At 38.4% G+C, this 21,339-nt stretch overlaps 1 protein-coding gene across 3 annotated transcripts in view; it reads left to right on the top strand.

Annotated features, from left to right (window-relative positions):
- PRKG1 (protein kinase cGMP-dependent 1) overlaps nucleotides 1-21,339 on the top strand; it is a 1,407,171-nt gene that overhangs the window by 1,165,756 nt on the left and 220,076 nt on the right. For all 3 annotated transcript variants that reach the window (XM_005904632.2, XM_005904631.3, XM_070363677.1), the window contains exon 7: nucleotides 3,535-3,629. In XM_005904632.2, coding sequence (XP_005904694.1) covers nucleotides 3,535-3,629 — 95 coding nt within the window. The remainder of the gene's footprint in view (nucleotides 1-3,534; nucleotides 3,630-21,339) is intronic.

Genomic DNA, 21,339 nt, shown 5'->3' on the forward strand with positions numbered 1-21,339 from the left:
ATGTATTAATCACACAGGTAGGAAAATGTTTACTTAACCCTATTCTCCAGCTGGGTCTGCCCCCACATATCTTTGATTTCCATATTTCTTTACAACAAACATTGTTTTGCTTATAAAACCTGCTGAATCTGTACAAATACATTTTTTTGTTGTTGTTTTTGAGTTGTTTTTCGTTATACATGTTGGTTGAATACATTGATATTATTGTATTCATGCTTTATTCTGTATTCATTCTTCAATGAATAAAAGATTTTGGATTTTGAGTTTAAATTTATGTGTCCCATTTAAAGTATCTAATTTCTATTTTGATTCCTAATTTTAAAATTTTATACATAATTTTTAAAATGCTCCAAAATTTTAAATTATAAGACTTTGCATGTGTTTTATAGAAAAATTAATATATAGGTAAGTAAAGGGATTATAGAGACATACACCTCTTGTATCTACCTGGAACTAGAAGTGATTTTGTTCTAAAAAGCACCTCATGGCAATAAGAGTATTAGTTGAGATATGGGATAATTACACTCAAAAGCATGGAATTTCTGAAATAAATGAGAGAAATGGAACAAAAGGGAAAATAAGGAAAAAAGAACCAACTGTGGGGGGCACTAACAGTTAGGATGCTCTTCATGGGTGCTCTTCATTGGCGTCTCATTTAAGCAGCGCACAGCAAAAGCACATCCAAATGAGGTAGCTCTCTCATTTGTGAGGCAGGGTGGTTCAGATAGACTGCAGATCTCTAAAGCTCCCTAACTAGTTCCCTTCTACAGTTTTGTGGGCCAAACCACAAGTGCTTTGTAGTGTAGGTAAAAAGACTATGTATACGGATCAAGATTAGAAAGCTATCTCTGTGTAATATAACTTTTTCTGCCTCGGATTGTTTTGTTTTTGTTTTTTAATAATTAAAGATGCAAATGTTCATAACTGGTGTCTGCAAACATGTAGAATTATTCACTATGTATATGGGCTTCCCTGGTGGCTCATATGGTAAAGAATCCCCCTGCAATGCGGGAGACCTCAGTTCCATCCCTGGGTTGGGAAGATCCCCTGGAGGAGGGCATGGCAGCCCATTCCAGTATTCTTACCTGGAGAATCCCCATGGACAGAGGAGCTACCTGGCAGGCTACAGTCCATGGGGTTGCAAAGAGCCAGACATGACTGAGCGAATAAGCACACAGCACAGCACACGAATACAAAGAAAACTATGGAAACTACAACTTTTAAACTTTTATTCTTGCTCTTTGAGATGCTTATTTTTTCACATATATGAACTCTAGGAGATAGATTTTTCTCATATTTATCATAGAAGCAAAAAGTGGTTTATTCTGTAAGTGAACCATTTTTTATGTCTCTAGCATTTCAGTAACATGTTGTGTGTGTGTGTGTGTGTGTGTGTGTGTGTGTGGCTGCACTGGGTCTTTATCGCTGTGCATAGGCTATCTCTAGTTATGGTGAGCAGGAACTTATGCACTGCAGGTGGGACATTCTCTAGCTAGACGGCACAGGCTTCTCATTGCGGTGGCTTTTCTTGCTGCAGAGCAGGGCCTCTACGGTACACAGGCTCAGCAGTTTTGGCGCTGGGGCTTAGCTGCCTGGCAGCATATGGGATCTTCTTGGATCAGGGATAGAACCATGTCCCGTGCATTGGTAGGCAGATTCTTAACCACTGGACCACCAGGGAAATCCTCAGTTAACATGTTTTTAAAGAACATTTCAAAACTCACTGAAATGTCTCCATGGCTTGCATAAGTCTGCCAATTTGAATTTATAATCGTTTGTGTAACCCAAATGTTAATATACAGTTATAGGTATTCTTATATCTAATTTGAATTAATGAGCTTAACTTATATTACACCTTAGTTCATGACTTATTTTTACAGCCAGGAGGATTGACAGAAATAATTTTTCTGAGTTGTTTCATTGTGAAGAGCAAACTGAGATTCAGAAATGAAGCAATAGATCAATGTTTGTCAAACACTAACCTTTTGAAATGCAGATTTACAAAACCCATTCATTCAGAACCTCAGGAATAAGAGTCAAGTGAGTTCGGTAACCTTTATTTTAAACAAGACCACCACCCTCCAACACACACAGATACACACACATAGAAGTTTGAGAACCACTAGGCTAGTTTATTTCCATTTACATCCATGACATCCTCATTAGTATGCAAATGAATATCTCTCTGATACAGCTTAGTGGTAAGTGTTAAAAACCACATTCCCATGGTTTTGAAACACCTTATGGAGGAGTAATCAAATGGATCAGTGGAGAATAATAATTGAATTCCCTCCACCTTGCATAGACCTTCTTAATACTTATAAAAATTCTGGTCTTTGACATCCAATCTCTAAATTCAAAAACTTGAAGCATAGTATTTTTAAATGTGTTTAAGTGTCTGGCATTGTCTCAAGAAATTAGTTTTTCTACTTCATTACATTTTTCAGGAAGGTGAATTTTAACCTTTCTAGACGACACATAGCCAGTATTGTGAATATTTGTAAGAGCTTTAGAGGGAAGTGAATTAACACAAAAGTACAATCGACTGCATTTATGTCTTCATTCATGCAACAAATACACTTGCTTCCCAAGTCCTGTATGGGTAGAGAAATCTTGTTATGATAGTAATGCAGCTTTTCTGTTCATGTAATTTACTGTTTTTTATTGAGTGCTTACTATAAATTATAGAGAATGCCAAGAAATACTCATTTCTTTGATGAGCATACTGTTTATTATGGTAAAATAAAGACATATATGTCATTTTTATATCTTCAAAAAAGAAATCTTACTGAATGAAACATAGATCATGAGGATGATAGAAAGGTAGAGACCTGCAGGAAGTCTTTATGAAAATGTAATTGGCCTTTGAATGCAGGTTTTGAATGAATCCTAATGAAGGATTCTTCTTAGCAAAGAGATAAGCATATCCTAGAGAAACTGGGATGTACATGTAAAGGTGTATGTTAAAAAAAGCCAAAAAATTGAGACAGTATAAATGTACATCTGCAAGGCAACTGATAAATAAATACGGGATGAAAGAAGACAGTGAAACATTAAAATGAATGAACTAGATTTATACATATAGCAGCATGGTATGAAAAATTTAAATGTTAAGAGAAAAGTGTAAGTTGCAGAATCATCCATACTGTATTATGCTATTCATATATTTTAAAAACACATGCATATAAACACGGATAAAAGATTGAAGGAGCACTCATTAAATTCATCATAGTAATTGCTTCATGGGAAGTTGGAAATGGGAATAGAGAAGAGGATTTGAGTGAAATTCAAATTTCTGAATAATTTATTATTTCTGGACAAAAGCTTCAAAGTATAACAAAATATTTGGGGGTTATTTCTTGGAGTGCATGGGAATTTGTGATACTATTCTTTGTCCCCTCTAGTGATAATGTACTTTTTCTCTTCATACAAATAAGTTTAAAAAAATAAGAAATGAAGTGAACATTATTAACTGGTGTTTGATCATCCAGGATGTATGCAGTGCATATAGGCTTTCATTGTTTCTCTTTCTAGGTTAATGTCACTCGTGAAGACTCGCCCAATGAAGACCCAGTCTTTCTTAGAACCTTAGGAAAAGGAGATTGGTTTGGAGAGAAAGCCTTGCAGGGGTAAGTAGATTACATGTTACAGAGTTTTTGGTTGAAGGCTACATAAATGTATTCCATATTGAACTTCTAGCATAATGGGTATTTAGTTCTTATTCTACCCTCAGACACAGACCCTTGATGATCCAATTTTATCCATTTCCAGCTGAACTTAGAATCTGTTTGGGTAGGCTTTGGAATTGATGGTTAATTTATGTAATAAACTATTTTATTTCATTTGATTTGGTAACAATTCTCCTCAATTGTAATCTCTGTAAAGACTTTAAAGATCAGGAGAAGTCTCTGCAAAGCCTATTATGTATGACGGTTTTACTTGGAATCATATAGGAAGATGACTGGTTGAGAATTTTGAAATCCCTAAACCTGACTGTACAGACAATACATCAGAAGGCAGTGAAGCCTTCTGCGGTTCACCTCTGGGGTTCTGGGTGGTGGTTATCATCTCTGGCTATGGTAGTAGAGGCAGAGGAGGAGTTGCAAGGGAAGGTAATGAATATTCACATTCACTGTGGATGGGCTTGAAAGGCTGGACTCATAAAGGTGTGACTGCAGGGTCACTGAAATTCTACTTGTAAACTCAACAGCAAGCATTTGGAATGTCTTCCCATATACACCTGAAAAAACCCAGTTGACTTTGTACCATGCATCTCACAGAATGCATGACAAGAAGACCAATACCTACCAATGTTTCCCAATAAGTAGCACATCTCAATTAAATGTCTATTTATCTACCTATCTATGAGACTTTTCAAATTACATCAACCACTTGAATAACTAATAAGCAATAAACATTTATTTTGGTATCAAATTCCAGATACAGGTGTGACTAAAGAGATAGCAATAGGACAATTTCTAAAATATTTGGAACAGTCAGGTTTGCTTCCATTTCAAATTATGCCTTTGTTTAAGAGACTGCATTATAAATTTTGCTAAAAAGTATTCAGGAGTTTTTATTTTTAAAACCCCAATCAGTTGGCAGGTTTTACTTTCTCTCTTACCGGTTCACAGCTACAGAACTGAAACAGATCCTGATAAGTCATCTTACTCAGGGCACATTACCTTATGAAAATTAAGAATTAAATGCATTTGATTTTGTTTTTTCTTTACTGAGACCGTTTGAGCCCTATTTGATGAACAGGTACTTGCCATTAGATATTTCCAATGGCAAAGTTGAAAGAAATACCATATTCAATGTGAATATACAAAGGAAGGCAACAGGTATCCTCATCCTAGTATAAACTGAAAAAAAAAAATACCATTTGTACTCTAATCTTGCTTTCTCTTGATTATTATTATATATAGAGGATTTTCAAGAATAATATTACCTGATTTCATTGGTCCAGGATTAAATGCCTCTGTGGAAAATGTCCATCTCAAGCAGAGGCAAAGCAATAGAAGCATTTCAATCATTTCTGATTGAGATAACAAGTGAAACACCAGAAAATAAACATAACTGATTATTGACAGATTTTCTCTTGTAATTTATTGTCAGTGAATTTTGGTGCAAACTAAAGAAAGTTTTAGAGTGAAAACACCTTTCCAGAATGTGTCTCAAGAAGTGAACTTGGGGATACAATTTACAGAAAAGTTACCAAACTTTGCTCTGATATCAAAATTTAAGTTAATGGTAGTCCATTTAGGGGGCTCCAAAATCACTGCAGATGGTAACTGCAGCCATGAAATTAAAAGATACTTGCTCCTTGGAAAAAAATCTATGACCAATCTAGACAGCATATTAAAAAGCAGAGACATTACTTTGCCAACAAGGTCCATCTAGTCAAAGCTATGGTTTTTCCAGTAGTCATGTATGGGTGTGAGAGTTGGACTATAAAGAAAGCTGAGTGCCAAAGAATTGATGCTTTTGAATTGTGGTGTTGGAGAAGACTCTTGGGAGTCCCTTGGACTGCAAGGAGATCCAACCAGTCTATCCTAAAGGAAATCGGTCCTGAATATTCATTGGAAGGAGTGATGTGGAAGCTGAAACTCCAATACTTTGGCCATCTGATATGAAGAACTGACTCATTGGAAAAGACCCTGATGCTGGGAAAGATTGAAGGCAGGAAGAGAAGGGGATGACAGGATGAAATGGTTGGATGGCATCTCTGACTTGATGGAGATGAGTCTGAGTAAGCTCTGGGAGTTGGTGATGTACAGGGAAGCCTGGCGTGCTGCAGTCCATGGGGTCGCAAAGGGTCAGACAGGACTGAGCGACTGAACTGACTGACTGATTCCATCTAGATGGAATTCATTCTAGCATGTGATTGTTCTTGTGAACTGTCTGGTGCCAAATCTGTCTCTGCACATATTCAGTCCTCTCCACTGGCCATCTCAATTACCCGACTCCATCATTTCCCATTACAACTACCCTCCAGCCTATCTTCAACACTTTTTTTATGCCCTTTACTCTCATTTTCTCACCACTCAACCTGGCTTTATCTGCCTTCTCTACTTATGTCCTCTTAAATGTCAGGAATGTGCTACTTATATCTTAGAATGATTTTTCTTTTCTATCTTCCTTTACTCAGCCATACTTCACTGCTCAGCCATACTTTTACACTGTTGACCACCCCCTCCTTCTTTGGAATTCTCATCCTTTGAGATCCCTGCAATTATTAGCAAATTGTTAGCACTTTTTAGAATTTCTCATTTCATTTCCTAAAATTCACCATTGTTTTATCCTCAGTTCTCTCTATGACATACATGTTGGTATACATCCTGATCTATGTCTGCTTTCAGTTTAGTTCAGTCGCTCAGTCGTGTCCGACTCTCTGCTTCCCCATGAATTGCAACACGCCAGGCCTCCCTGTCCATCACCAACTCCCAGAGTTCACTCAGACTCACGTCCATTGAGTCAGTGATGCCATCCAGCCATCTCATCCTCTGTCGTCCCCTTCTCCTCCTGCCCCCAATCCCTCCCAGCATCAGAGGCTTTTCCAATGAGTCAACTCTTCGCATGAGGTGGCCAAAGTACTGGAGTTTCAGCTTTAGCATCATTCCTTCCAAAGAACACCCAGGGCTGATCTCCTTCACAATGGACTGTTTGGATCTCCTTGCAGTCCAAGGGACTCTCAAGAGTCTTCTCCAACACAGTTCAAAAGCATCAATTCTTCGGCTCTCAGCTTTCTTCACAGTCCAACTCTCACATCCATACATGACTACTGGAAAAACCATAGCCTTGACTAGACGGACCTCTGTTGGCAAAGTAATGTCTTTGCTTTTCAATATGCTATCTAGGTTGGTCATAACTTTCCTTCCAAGGAGTAAGTGTCTTTTAATTTCATGACTGCTTAAGACTGCCTAATTTCTTAATGAAAAGAAATCCTAAATGCTTATATTCTTATTTGAGCTCAGTATCTGACACTTTTCAACTCAATGTATATTTGTTGAATGAACGAATGAGTGAGTGAACAAATGAAGCTCCCTAATGATGTTCAGTCTTGCAATCCTTTCTGAAGTTGATCACTTTCATGACTTGTCTTCAATTGATCACTTTCATGACTTGAATTAATTTGATGGTGGATAAGGGCTTATCTACCAGGTGCTTCCCTGATGGCCCAGATGGTAAAGAATCTGCCTGCTATGCAGGAGACTCAGGTTTGATCCCTGGGTCAGGAAGATCCCCTAGAGAAGGGAGTAGCTACCACTCCAACATTCTGGCCCGGAGAATTCCATGGACAGAGAAGCCTGGTGGGCTACAGTCCATGGGGTCAGAAAGAGTCGAATGCAACTAACACTTTCACTTTGTCCCAGCCCTGGTGACTTAGATGGTAAAGAATCTGCCCACAGTGCAGGAGACCCGGGTTCGATCCCTGGGCAGGGAAGATTCCCTGGTGTAGTAAATGGCAGTCCACTCCAGTATTCTTGCCTGGAGATTTCTGTGGACAGATGAGCCTGGTGGGCTACAGTCCATGGGTCTGGCAAAGAGTCAGACATGACTGAGCAACTAACACAAACAAGAGTTTATCAACTCACTTGACTATAGATGACAGGCTGGTAATATATTATAAAGGAATAAAAATAAGGTGAGTAAAACCAGTGCAAACTAGAAACCCTTATACAATGAGGGGAGCAATTACTGAGCTCCAGCTCATTGCTTTTTTTTTTTTGTTGTTGTTGTTGTTTGTACTTTTTAAGGAAAAAACCATAAAAAATGGATTCTGAAAAAGATATGTGATTTTATAACTTAAAAAATAGCTCTGCTATCAAATAGAACATTTCTGCAAATGGTTTGACCTGTGAGTTGCCATTTTGTGACTTCTGTCAATCAGATATGCCTCTTTAAAGTTCGGTAACTAGATTCCAGTGAAGGAAGCCTATTAGTTTTACCCTTGTTATTTCCTTGTTTTGATTATTTTTTGACATTTTAATGTTTTGATGTTCTAGTTACTAACCTAGTTTTCCTTGTATGTCTGTGTTCTTTTTTGATCTTTTCTTTGAATTTCAATGTTTCACACAAGAAATTCTGACTTTTCACAAATCAGATTGATTTGTTTCACTTGTTTCCCTGCAAATAACTTAAAAAGTTATGTAACTTTAGGATATAAAGTCTTTTGAGCAGCTGTGTATATATCCTTTTGAGTAATACCTGTGCTTCTTTGGAAACCTTATGATTTTTATCCATGGAAGACAAATTTTATAGTTAGCATTCTCTATGTTGGTGTAACATGGCATTTCAGATTTTCATTTACTCACAAATAAATTTTATGTGTACTAGGAATTTTTGTTTTATTTTAGTGAGGATGTTCCAAGGATCAGTATTGACAAATTGGTAATATTGAAATTAATCCTTGACCATTCTTTTAAAATTTAAGAGTGCCAAATTCTAGTATTGGGGCTTCCCAGGTGGTGCTAGTGGTGAAGAACCCGCCTGCCAATGCAGGAGACAGAAGAGATGTGGATTCTGTCCCTGCGTCGGGAAGATCCCCTGCAGGAGGGCGTGGCAACCCACTCTAGTATTCTTGCCTGGAGAATCCCATGGACAGAGAAGCCTGATGGACTGCAGTCTATGAGGTCGCAAAGAGTCAGACACGAATGAGGCAACTCAGCAGCAGCAACAGCAATATTAGATTGATTAAACACACACAGTATATAGTTGAATGACAGAGCTGAAATGTAACCTCAGTAACCCAACTCCAGAACCCTACTATGATACGGTAGTTCTCTCTCTAGAATTAACAAGCTTCATTTCTTTTTGGATGGAGAACAGTAGTCATAAATCTAGCTATCCTTAGTCGACATTATTGACATTCACTAACCAATAGAATCTCATTTCTAGAAAAATTTGGTTTACTTATTGCTTTCCCTTTTTTTTTGGTCAACATAAAGTGAATTATTCAAGTGTAGCTTGGATTAAGCATTATTTTTTTGCTGTGATAATGGTTTTTCTACACCAGAGGACAAAATGTTTTACTCTTTTCAGAAGTACTTCTTTATGTACATGAAAACTAAAATTGTGTTTAGGGGAATTTACTTCAAGTATAGTCCAATAAGTCAGTCCCTCTACACTCTGACATATCATTGCTTTAGGATCTCTACCTGACTTAAAATCATGTAGAATTCACACTGGCATCAGATGATGTCAAATTCTAAGCCAAATACACACTTTTCATCTGTAGTAATGGGAAATATATAAGCCCTAGTTGAACCTAAGAGAGAAAGATTGATCGCCCACTTGCCCCATCCCTCTCATCCTGCCCCTTCCCCTAACACTTGAGTCTTGAACACAGCATATGCTTATGAGTTCCAGCTCAAGTGTCAGACTGCCTTGGTTGGGATCCACTCTGTCCTTTGAGTCCCTGAGAGGTTCTCCTTTGATCTTATGTGGAGATGATGATAATGCCTAATTTTGCGGGTTGTTGCGAGGAATAATTAAGTGGATATTTATAAAGCATTAAAGTGAGTACTTAGAATTTAGATTAGTGCTCAAAAATATTAGCTATCATCATCACCACCACCATCATCGTTACTTTTTATCATCAGCATTGCTCTTCCCAAGAATGTTGTGCTACTTCTTGACTCAAGTTTAGAACACTTGGTAGAATTGGCATAAGCATTAGATTTTGAATCATCCACTCACTGAGCAAGCCAGTTAATCTCTCTGGGTCTGAATTTGTAAACTGATCCAGTTGAAGTAGATGGTGCCTAAGTTTCCTTAGGTCACAGCTTCTGATTCTCTTGAGATTTGGCCTCTTCAACTGGAACAGACCCTTGGCTGCCAAATGCAGCCATGGGCCACTCTGTTAAATGGTGATATTTGATAGCAGACCTCTGTCAGCAAGACTCCTCCCTCCAGGAACTATCCCAGCTATTGTTTATCATTCTGAACACCTTGGCCACATGCCAGGCCCTTCCTTGTTAATACAAAAAAGAATAAACCTTTTCTCCACATCACCTCCAGCATTTATCGTTTGTAGATTTTGTAATGATGGCCATTCTGAGGGGGACGAGGTGATACCTCATTGCAGTTTTGATTTGCATTTCTCTAATAATGAGCGATGTTGACCATCTTTTCATGTGTTTGTTGGCCATCTGTATGTATTCTTTGGAGAAATGTCTGTTTAGGTCTTCTGCCGATTTTTTTTTTTATTTAGTAGTTTATATTTTTGGTATTGAGATGCATGAGCTGCTTGTGTATTTGGAAATCAATCCTTTGTCTCTTGTTTCATTTGCAATTATTTTCTCCCATTCTGAGGGTTTTGTTTTATAGAGAACAAACTTGTGGACACAGTCGGGGAAGGAGCGGGTGGGACAAATTGAGAGAATAGCATGGAAACACATATGTTATCATATGTAAAATAGATAGCAAGTGGGAATTTGCTGTGTGACACAGGGAGCTCAGCCCAGTGCTCTGGGACAACCTAGAGGGGTGTGATGGGGTAGAAGATGGGGGGTGGGTTCAGGAGGTAGGGGTGGGTTCAGGTGTATGGCAGAAGCCAATACAATATTGTAAAGTAATTTTCCTACAATTAAATTTTTAAAAAATGAATAAACCAAGCCAGCTTAACAGACATTAGTATTAGAAGTTATCTAACATTTCTTAATCTGCTTTTTAAAAAATTAATAAAATAATAATACAAATTATAACAAATTTTGGACACAACATTTTAATATTTTGCAGTATCTGAATCTGATTATTATTTATTTATTTGTAAATGAAATACTATATATACCATTCAAGCCTCTTTTGCATCTTCCCCCAGTACTGTCCTTCCCTGATCCTATCCCTGTACCATGAAGATAGAATAGAAAGAATTTAGATTTTTCAGTTGCAAGGTTTGGGTTTCTGTTTCTCTCAAGGAAAACCTTTTTTGAGGCTTACCTGTAACAACACACAGAGTTGTATCTAAAACTTGTGTTTTGTGTGAAGAAATATTCCAGGACTTTATAGGGCTCCATCTCAGCTGCGGTCTTGATTGGGTCATAGCAGGACTCCTTCCCCTGCCCCTCATGAGCTCTTCTGCCAAAGTTCCAGCTCATTTCTCTAACCATAGGATTCTTCTCTTGATTTCCTGCACCCGAGACTTTTAGGGTTTTCCTTTTCTTTACTTCTTTGTCTTTTGTGTGGTAAGGATTATGATTAACATGTGAAAATTTAGTGAAAATTACTTTTTGAAGATTATAATGGATTATCTATGAAAAATGTAATGGAATGTCTAGTGGGTTTTTTTCCTGTTGTCCTGAATTTGTGGCTAAATGGTCCAAAGCTAAAAAACTATCAGTACTTAGGGCCAGCTGCATTCAGCACAACTGATTGGGAGGAGCCAGAATTGCTTTCTTAGTACCACTCCTTCATCCGTAAGATGAAACAAGAAGGGATATCTGAGTTTGGCTTGTTGGGAAGAGCAGTGGCCTCAAAGGAACTAGTTCCCTCAGTTCTCTGGTCTCAGCTTTCTTCATTGTTGAGGATTTACAGATTAAACAGGAAATTAGAGAGCATGCTCAATGATACTGTGGGAGAATCCCAAAGTGTCATATCATTCTTGTTATATCTCCATCCCCAAGCTTTTTCCTGAACTCTGAACCCACAATAGACTTGGAGTTAGACATGTCTATGGGCACATCTACTTAGACATCTCTTATTTACTTTAGATGCTCAATCCAGTTCAGTCGCTCAGTCGTGTCTGCCTCTTTGCAACCCCATGAACCGCAGCTGGCCAGGCCTCCCTGTCCATCACCAACTCCCGGAGTCCACCCAAACCCATGTCCATCGAGTTGGTGATGCCATCCAGCCATCTCATCCTCTATTGTCCCCTTCTCCTCCTGCCCCCAATCCCTCCCAGCATCAGAGGCTTTTCCAATGAGTCAACTCTTTGCATGAGGTGGCCAAAGTACTGGAGTTTCAGCTTCAACATCAGTCCTTCCAATGAACACCCAGGACTGATCTCCTTTAGGATGGACTGGTTGGATCTCCTTGCAGTCCAAGGGACTCTCAAGAGTCTTCTCCAACACCACAGTTCAAAAGCATCAATTCTTTTGGCACTGAGACAAAACTGAATTCATTTTCTCTCTACCACCATCCAAGTCTCTTCCTTTCAAGTGATTCTATTCCAATAAGTGTTTCTCAAACCAAACATTTGGAAACTATTTCTGACTCTCTTCTTTCCTAAATATCCTAATCATGGACAACTAATCCTATTGATTCTACCTTCTAAATAATTCTCAACATCACCTTTGTCTTGCCATTCTCACTGCCACTCTTCTGATTATGGCCACTGCTGATGAGTTTTGATTAACGCTCTGTCACCTGGGTTACTGTAGGTCCTTCTAATTGGTCATTGTGGCCAGTCTTGCTCACCTCTCATCCATTCCATACTCTATGATAATTTCTCAGTATTGGTTTCTAGGGTGGCCATGATAATTATCACAAATTGAGTATCTTAAGACAAAATATGTTATTTTTTAAAAGAATTCTGGAGATTCAAATCAGGATCACCATGGACTTACGTCCTTTGAAAGCTCTCAAGAAGAATCTCTGCTAGCTTCTGGAGGCTTCCAGCAGTCCTTTAGGGCTTCCCTGGTAGCTCAACTGGTAAAGAATCCACCTACAATGCAGAAGACCCTGGTTCGATTCCTGGGTCAAGAAGATCCCCTAGAGAAGGGATAGGCTACCCACTCTGGTATTCTTGGGCTTCCCTGGTGGCTCAAATGGTAAAAGATCCGCCTACAATGCAGGAGACCTGGGTTTGATCTCTGGGTTGGGAAGATCCCCTGGAAAAGGGAACAGCTACCCACTCCAGTATTCTTGCCTGGAGAATTCCATGGACAGAGGAGACTGGCAGGCTATAGTCCATGGGGTTGCAAGGAGTCGGACACAACGGAGTGACCTGTTGTTCTCTAGGCACTTAGAGTCGTGATGTGAACATCTTCTCTCATATCTTAACATAAATATGTCCAGGATACAATACTTTATTGAACTTCAATGTCAAGGAACCCATCAGAAGATTTATGGTAATCATATCTTGGTTTTAAAGAAGCTATATTACATACAAAATATAATTACACACCCGATTTCCTGCCTCCCCCCACCTCCACATATACACAACTCCCTCCTCACATACACATCTTAAATTACAGATAGTAGTATGGGAACACCTTTGGCCTAGTCTATGCACACACACACACACACACACACACACACACACACAAATGGATTTAATTGCATCAACACAATTTGAACACATGCTGTCTGGACTTTTCCAAAGAATAGCTTCACCTGGAATATAAAATTAGTGCTAGAAAACAATTTTGTTGTTGTTTAAATTTACTTGATAATCTTGTAAATGCTTTAGTGTGCACTGTGGATACAAATATATCATTAGTAGTTGATTTAGATTTTATAATTACCAGTAACTGATCAGTAACCCAAGATTTTTGTGTATGATTGGGAAACATCATAGAGTTTTAGTACTTTTCCATAAAATGTTTTCTTTATCGCTGTTGTCTTAAATATAAGGTCATTTCAGTGGTGGAAATTGAGCTCTTACAAAACAATTCGTCCCTCATTGTTATTCTCCAACAGGTCATTCAGAAAGATAATTTCCTTCAGGTGCCATTAGATAAGAAAGTATAATGTAAACTTGAAAATCTCTTCAAAAACAGATATTAAGTATTTCATTTGAAGCTAATTTCCTTGTTAATGAACTCAGCTAGTATTTTGTGTCTGTCATTTTTATTCTTCTGAGTCTAAATGATTGCTTCTTAATTTTTCCTTCATACAGTGTAGAAGAAAAATGACTTGTTATCAATCATACTTTAGACAGGCAACAATGATTTTAATTAGTTAGATTCATTGTCATTACACTAATCTCTTATTATGACTGAAAATTTGTTTTAAAACCCTCTGAATATTCTTGCCAAAAATTATCTTGAATGTAACATATAGTAATGTATTTTGATTGAGACTGTATCGACATGAAACAAGCGTTTCCAGACATATTAGCTTCACATTGTTCTCATTCCTCATTCTTACAAAGAAATGGGAGTGGGAAGTCGTTCAGAAACTGTGCTATGTGATAACTGTCTCCCCCCATGTTCCAGGCATTAGGGCAAGTACAATAAACATTTTTAGGACATTTCAAGTAATATTTAAGGGGCTTCGGGTTCACCACTTCTTCCCAGGGCCATGTTCAAGTATGTCATAAAATAATCAGATAGGTATCTATAATTTAATCACAAAATTTAATCAAATAACAAATACTCAAACATTGAAAAAATATCGTTTATAATAGCTTAAAATTATGAAGTAATTAGAGATAAATTTGAAAAAAGATGTGCAAAACCTATACACTGAAAACTATAAAACATTTCCAAGAGAAATGTTGAGATATACTGTATTTGCTACATCACTTTCATGCGTTATGAGACTCCATATTGTTCTCTCAGATTGATCTGCATGTGTGCATGCTAAGTCGCTTCATTCATGTCTGACTCTTTGCGACTCTGGAGACTGTAGCCTGCCAGGCTCCTCTATCCATGGTATTCTCCAGGCAAGAATACTGGAGTGGGTTGCTGTGTTTTCCTCCAGGAGATTTTCCCAACTCAGGCATCAAACCCATGTCTCTTATACCTCCTGTATTGGCAGGTGGGTTCTTTACCACTAGGACCACCTGGGAAGCCCCCAGACTATGTGAAGAAATCTCAAATCTCAATAATTAGAGATTATTATTATATATTAATAATATTATTTATATATATATTAATAATATATATATATATTATAAAGAAACAGCCTAATTTTTAAATAGGCAAATGATTTAGACAGACATTTCGTCAATAAAGAGAAACTGACCACAAATAAGCACATGAAAATTTGTTCCCCGTGATTTGTCACTAGGGTAATGCAAGTTAAAACCACAGTGTTCTTTGGAATATCTAAAATTTAGATGTTAGAGAGGATGTGGAACAAATAGAAATTTCATATATTACTGGGAGGGTAGTGATGAAAATGAAACAATTAGTTCTGAAGACAGTCTGGCAGCTTCTTAAAAAGTTTAACTGCCACATCATTCATCTATTCTACTCCTAGGTATTTATATGAAACCTAAAAGCTTATATCTATACATAGACTAGTCCACATATGCTCATGACAGCTTTATTTGTGATATCTTCAAACTCAAAACAACCCAAATGTGTGTCAACAGATGAATGGATAAATAAATCATGTACTTTGAGCAACAAAACAGTGAAGTATTGACACTCAACATTCAACAACACACAGGGATATCAAAGTAATTATGATGAGTGAAATAAGCCAGATAAAAAGAGTAAATACTGTTTCCTTCCACTGATATAAAATCTAGAAAGTGCCAACTAATCTGTAGTGACAGAGAGCAGATCAGTGGTAACCTAAGGATGGGGAAAGACCCCTTCCTTCTCCAAGAGGAAATTGGTGTTTACAGACTCATGAGTTAATTCCCTACTTCACCCTTTTTCTGAATAAAAATGTCATTGACAATATGGATCGATACATCTAGGTAAATAAGTTCAATACTAATTAAAGAAATAATACACAGAATAAACATGTTTATTACATGTTTATTATTGTACTGCCTAAAGTAATCTGAAGTAGCAGTGATCCCCACGTTCCACATGAGGAAATACAAGATAAACTATTAAGAAGTTAAACCAGTATGCCTATATGCAACTACAGTACATTAAGCTGTAAGATTTTTTCTTTTTTTCTATTTTTTTTAATTGAAGGATAATTGCTTTACAATATTGGTTTGATTTCTGCTATACATCAGGATGAATTAGCCATAAATGTACATATGTCTCCTCCCTCTTAAACCTCCCTCCCACTTCCCACCCTTTCCCACCCCCTCTAGGTTGTTCCAGAGCCCCAGTTTGAGTTCCCAGAATCATACCCACTGTAATATTTTTAACTTAAACAGCCTGCACTTTAAGAGTGTCATGCTCTACTGACTGAGCTAGCTAGGCAGGTACATGCACTTTAATTTAACTCTTAAATTTGTCTAGTCACTCTTAGCAAAAGTGTATTGTAATATTGTTTGATGCTGAGGTGTTTCAAGGTAAATAAGACTGATTTACTGCCCTCCAAGACACTGTGCAAAATACTCTTACATATGTTGTATATTTCATACTTACATCAGTCATTATTGGCCCCATTCTATATGTGGAAAAACTGAGACTTGGTGAGGTTTAAGTTACTCGCACAAACAGCTAGTCAGCCAGAAGCTGGGGTTCAAACTGAAGTGCTTTGCCTTTTCAGTAAACTCTACTTCAGTTACATGCAACAGTGACCAGTCAGACAAAATGGACATCCTAAGGAGTTCTCAGTGCTTGGGAAATTCATTTTATCATTGTCTCCTTTTCCTACCCAATTTAGGTGTAACGTAACGATAGTGCCTGGGAGAAAGGTATATTGCTGCCTTTTTTCCCTCTTTTCTCATTGCTCATACTCTTCTGAGATATACAACACATGTGTCCTCTACCAGTCCCCTATCATTTAGATGATAGAGGCTCACTTAGCATAACAATACTTGTGGTCTCCTCTTGGCTGAACGCTCGAGTTTTCCATTGTTAACTGAAGTGATTTTAGAGCAGATGGATCTATCACCCTCTTTTCCCTCTAAGTGGATACAGAAGCTGTTCTAAACTATCCCACAGCCCAAATGTGTGGGTACTGAGTTTGTCCTGTAAGGTGTAGTGGCTGCCCTTCTGTTTTCTAGAATATTCCTGAGTGTTTGAGTTAGTGATGCTGTCAGCATCAGCGGATGACAGTTGCCTGCTACGCAGATGACTGACTGCCTCTCTCACTGTCTACTTAGCAACATCTTTGCTGCAAATCTGCTCCCCATATGGGGAGACATGTTGGTTTGTAAGGAACATTTTCCACAAACATTCCTTAAGAAGAATACAGGTTTTCTACCACCCCCATCCATATGTACTTTGTTCCCTTTAGGAACATGGATTTGCCATCCTGGAGAAATAGATTTTTTTTTTTTTTTTACTTCAAGACTTTTGAATTGGTGTTACTAAACACAAATAGTTGAGAATGAGAGAACAGTAAAACATGTGCCTGATGTTAACTTTTAAATTTGAGAATTTAAAAATTATGAAATTTTAATATATTTTTCACAATATATGGGGGTAAATAAAAGATATGTTATCTTTAAACCTACCCCAGAATAGTCAGAACTTGAAGTCATAGAAAATAACTGGTTTTAGAACCTTTGCCCTTTGCTACTATAAGCAATTAATACTTTGTATTTGTCAACTTCTTATATCCACAATCCATATACTAACTCTCTGGTAACATATGCTCTCTGTTGCTACATACACCTAATGCTCTGAGGATAAGCCAGCTGTCTATTGTAAGACTACAATAGACCATATTTATTTTTATTAATTTCCACTTTAACTGATATTTTTATTCAAAGGAAAATGAGATACATTATTCTGTCACCAGCCACAACAAATTTCATTAATTTTCCATTTGCTAAAGTAGAGTGAGTCATTAAGAATTGGAATATAAGTCTGACAATTTCTCCTTCTAGCAATGTCTAAATATCCTTGAAAGAGCTGCTTGGCCAAATGATTTTATTTAAAGTAGCAAGACTTTCTGTTTGTGGAAAGGGGAAATAATTTTGAGTGACTGATGAGATATTTTATATTTGCAGTTTTTATAATTCAAGATTCAGAGGGTGGATCATGGATCTCTGTGTCTCCGCTAAGAATAGAGCTGACTCTACTCGTAGGCAAATCTATGACAAAATAGTCTTGACTAACATTTTTCTTTCTCTCTCTCAAATGTATTCTTTTTCCTTCAAACCAGGTTCTGTGTTCAGAATACCTTCATTTCCCTAGTCATCTAGGTTTGAAAGTTAAGGACAAGCTCTGTGACCTTCACCCAACCTCTTGACATAGTTTGTCCTCCATATTTTGATACCAAATTTTATGGATTCTTCTTCCACAGTATTTCTCACACTTGTTCCTTTCTCTCTTGCAGAGTCTCTGTTTCCTACAGCTGTCTGGCTCTCTCAAACACAAGCTCCACTGTTTTTTCAGAGCCAGACATTCTGGGGGCCTGTCTTCCCATTGCGGAACCCCTTGCCCTGGAAGACCAGTGTGGGGTTTGGGCCCCTTGTTCCTTGGAGAGGACCTCCACAATTGTGATAGCTTTCCCATTTGTGCATCACCATCCCAGTGTATCCTGCCTGTATTGCATCTCCACCCTTCCTACCCATCTTGTTGTGATTCCTACTTGATATCTTTAGCTGTAGGAAATCCTTTCTGCTGGCCTTCAGGTCATTCTCATAGATAGTTGCTTTGTAAGTGGTTGTAATTTTGATGTATCTGTGGGGGGAGGAGAGTTCAGTGTTTTCTGCTCTTCCCTCTCAGTCACCTCTTCTCGGGTGTTTATCGTTTTTAAGTCAGGTGGTCAGCATGGTCCTCAGTGTGAAAGTGATACTTAAGCAAAGATGCTAAGTGGATAAGGGAATGAGTAACTAAGGTATCTGAGGGAAGGATGACTCACATACTGTTAACGGGGTCTCACCAAATCTGCCTGATGTTATTGATGAACCAACCCCGTCATACTTTGGCCACCTGATGCGATGAGCTGACTCCTTGGAAAAGACCCTGATGCTGGGAAAGATTGAGGGCAGGAAGAGAAGGGGACGACAGAGGATGAGATGGTTGGATGGCATCACCGACTCAATGGACATGGGTTTGGGTGGACTCCAGGAGTTGGTGATGGACAGGGAGGCCTGGTGTGCTGTGGTTCATGGGGTCGCAAAGAGTCGGACACGACTGAGCGACTGAACTGAACTGAACTGAACCCCTTCATGTCCTTTCTCACGTCTAAGACTTGGCAGAAATTGCCATTCTCCCTAGGAAACCCTTTCATGTCTGTTACCATGCTTATGTTGTTTAATCACAAAGTTGTATCCAACTTCTTTGCAGTCCTTTGCAGCTCTATGGACTGTAGCCCATCAGTCTCCTCTGTCCATGGGATTTCCCTTGCAGGAATCCTGGAGTGGGCCCCTGTTTCCTTCTCCAGAGGATCTTCCCAACCCAGGGATGGAACCCAGTCTCCTGCATTGGCAGGTGGGTTCTTTACTATGGAGCCAGAAGAGAAGCCCACACCATGCTTATAAAATTTTTAACAACCAGCTCTCTGAGGGGAAAATGAGTACTGGTGATTACTGATAACTGTGGTATACATACTCCCACCATGACCAAGTTACCAGTGGGATGGGCCCAGAATATGCAGCTGGGTAGAGATATGTGAGGAGAAGGCAATGGCACCCCACTCCAGTATTCTTGCTTGGAAAATCCCATGTGCGGAGGAGCCTGGTAGGCTGCAGTCCTTGGGGTGGCTAAGAGTCAGACACGACTGAGCGACTTCACTTGCACTTTTCACTTTCATGCATTGGAAAAGGAAATGGCAACCCACTCCAGTGTTCTTGCCTGGAGAATCCCAGGGACAGGGGAGCCTGGTGGGCTGCCGTCTATGGGGTCGCATAGAGTCAGACACGACTGAAGCGACTTAGCAGTAGCAGAGATATGTGAAGTCAGCTCTCACAGCTGGTATGAGGCACCTCCATCATAGCACTCCATTTGATTCATCTCTTCTCACTAGGTGTAACTTATTTAAATTTCCCTCTGCCTTTTAACTGTCATCCCTTGATGGGTTTGATATCCTTTTTCTGCCCTCCAAAGGCACACTACATTCTTCCCTCTATTGTAGCATTTTTATTTTCTGTCTATACATACATCCAAAAGACTTAGGACTTGTGGGCAATTATCTTTTTTTTTCTTTTTTTTAATATTTTATTTTTAAACTTTACAATATTGTATTAGTTTTGCCAAACATCAAAATGAATCCACCACAGGTATACCCGTGCTCCCCATCCTGAACCCTCCTCCCTCCTCCCTCCTCCCTCCCCATACCCTCCCTCTGGGTCGTCCCAGTGCACCAGCCCCAAGCATCCAGTATCGTGCATCGAACCTGGACTGGCGACTCGTTTCATACATGATATTATACATGTTTCAATGCCATTCTCCCAAATCTCCCCACCTTCTCCCTCTCCCTCTCCCACAGAGTCCATAAGACTGATCTATTCATCAGTGTCTCTTTTGCTGTCTCGTACACAGGGTTATTGTTACCATCTTTCTAAATTCCATATATATTTGTTAGTATACTGTATTGGTGTTTTTCTTTCTGGCTTACTTCACTCTGTATAATAGGTTCCAGTTTCATCCACCTCATTAGAACTGATTCAACCTAGATGCCCATCAGCAGATGAATGGATAAGAAAGCTGTGGTACATATACACAATGGAGTATTACTCAGCCATTAAAAAGCAATTATCATTTTTACGGCGATATTTAGATTGTATGCTAAGTCAGTTGTGTCTGACTCTTTGCGACGCTCTGGACTGTAGCCCACTAGGCTCCACTGTTCCTGGGATTCTCCAGGCAAGAATACTGGAGTGGGTTGCCATTTCCCCCTCCACGGGGTCTTCCCAATTCAGGGATCAAACCTGTGTCTCTTACATCTCCTGCATAGGCAGGCGGGTTCTTTACCACCAGCGCCCCCTGGGAAGCCTGATACTTAGAGTAGTCTCTCACACAGCAGTAACATATAGTATATTTTTTAACTTGCCAATTTAGTAGGTATTTTGCTTTTAGATGTTCTCCTTCTAATATTGTGATTGAGAAGTTAAAAAGATCCCTTATATTTTAAAGACTGAAGTATTTGTAGACAAATTACATGAAGTATGGATTTGATTCAGAATCATTCAGTGAGTGGGAAGGTATAGATAGGAAGAGATTTGTCATTCATTCTATTTTTTCTCTTTAGCTCCATGGAAGTTTAAAATTTTTCATATTAAACTGTGAAAAACCCTTTCTAATTTACCTAATTTGAGATTGTTTACCATAAATTTAGTTTCTGAGGTAGGTATCAAAGTTATTCTTATCAGTCATTCCCTTCACTTGAACAGTTAATAATAAATAAAATAGTTTTATTTATTATTTATAAAATAAAATAATAAAATAGTTTTTATTTAGTAATCCTCAGTATAATTATGTTAATGATGTAGCATTTGCTTTTTATTCTAAATGCTCATGAAATATATTGTATAGTTGACTGATTAACAGACACACACACACAAAACAAAAATAAATAACAACAACCAAACACACACACACAAAGTGTCATGTGATCCAGAAAATTTAGAGCAGGTCT

This window comes from Bos mutus, chromosome 26 (genome assembly GCF_027580195.1).
Source record: "Bos mutus isolate GX-2022 chromosome 26, NWIPB_WYAK_1.1, whole genome shotgun sequence".
Taxonomy (NCBI): domain Eukaryota; kingdom Metazoa; phylum Chordata; class Mammalia; order Artiodactyla; family Bovidae; genus Bos; species Bos mutus.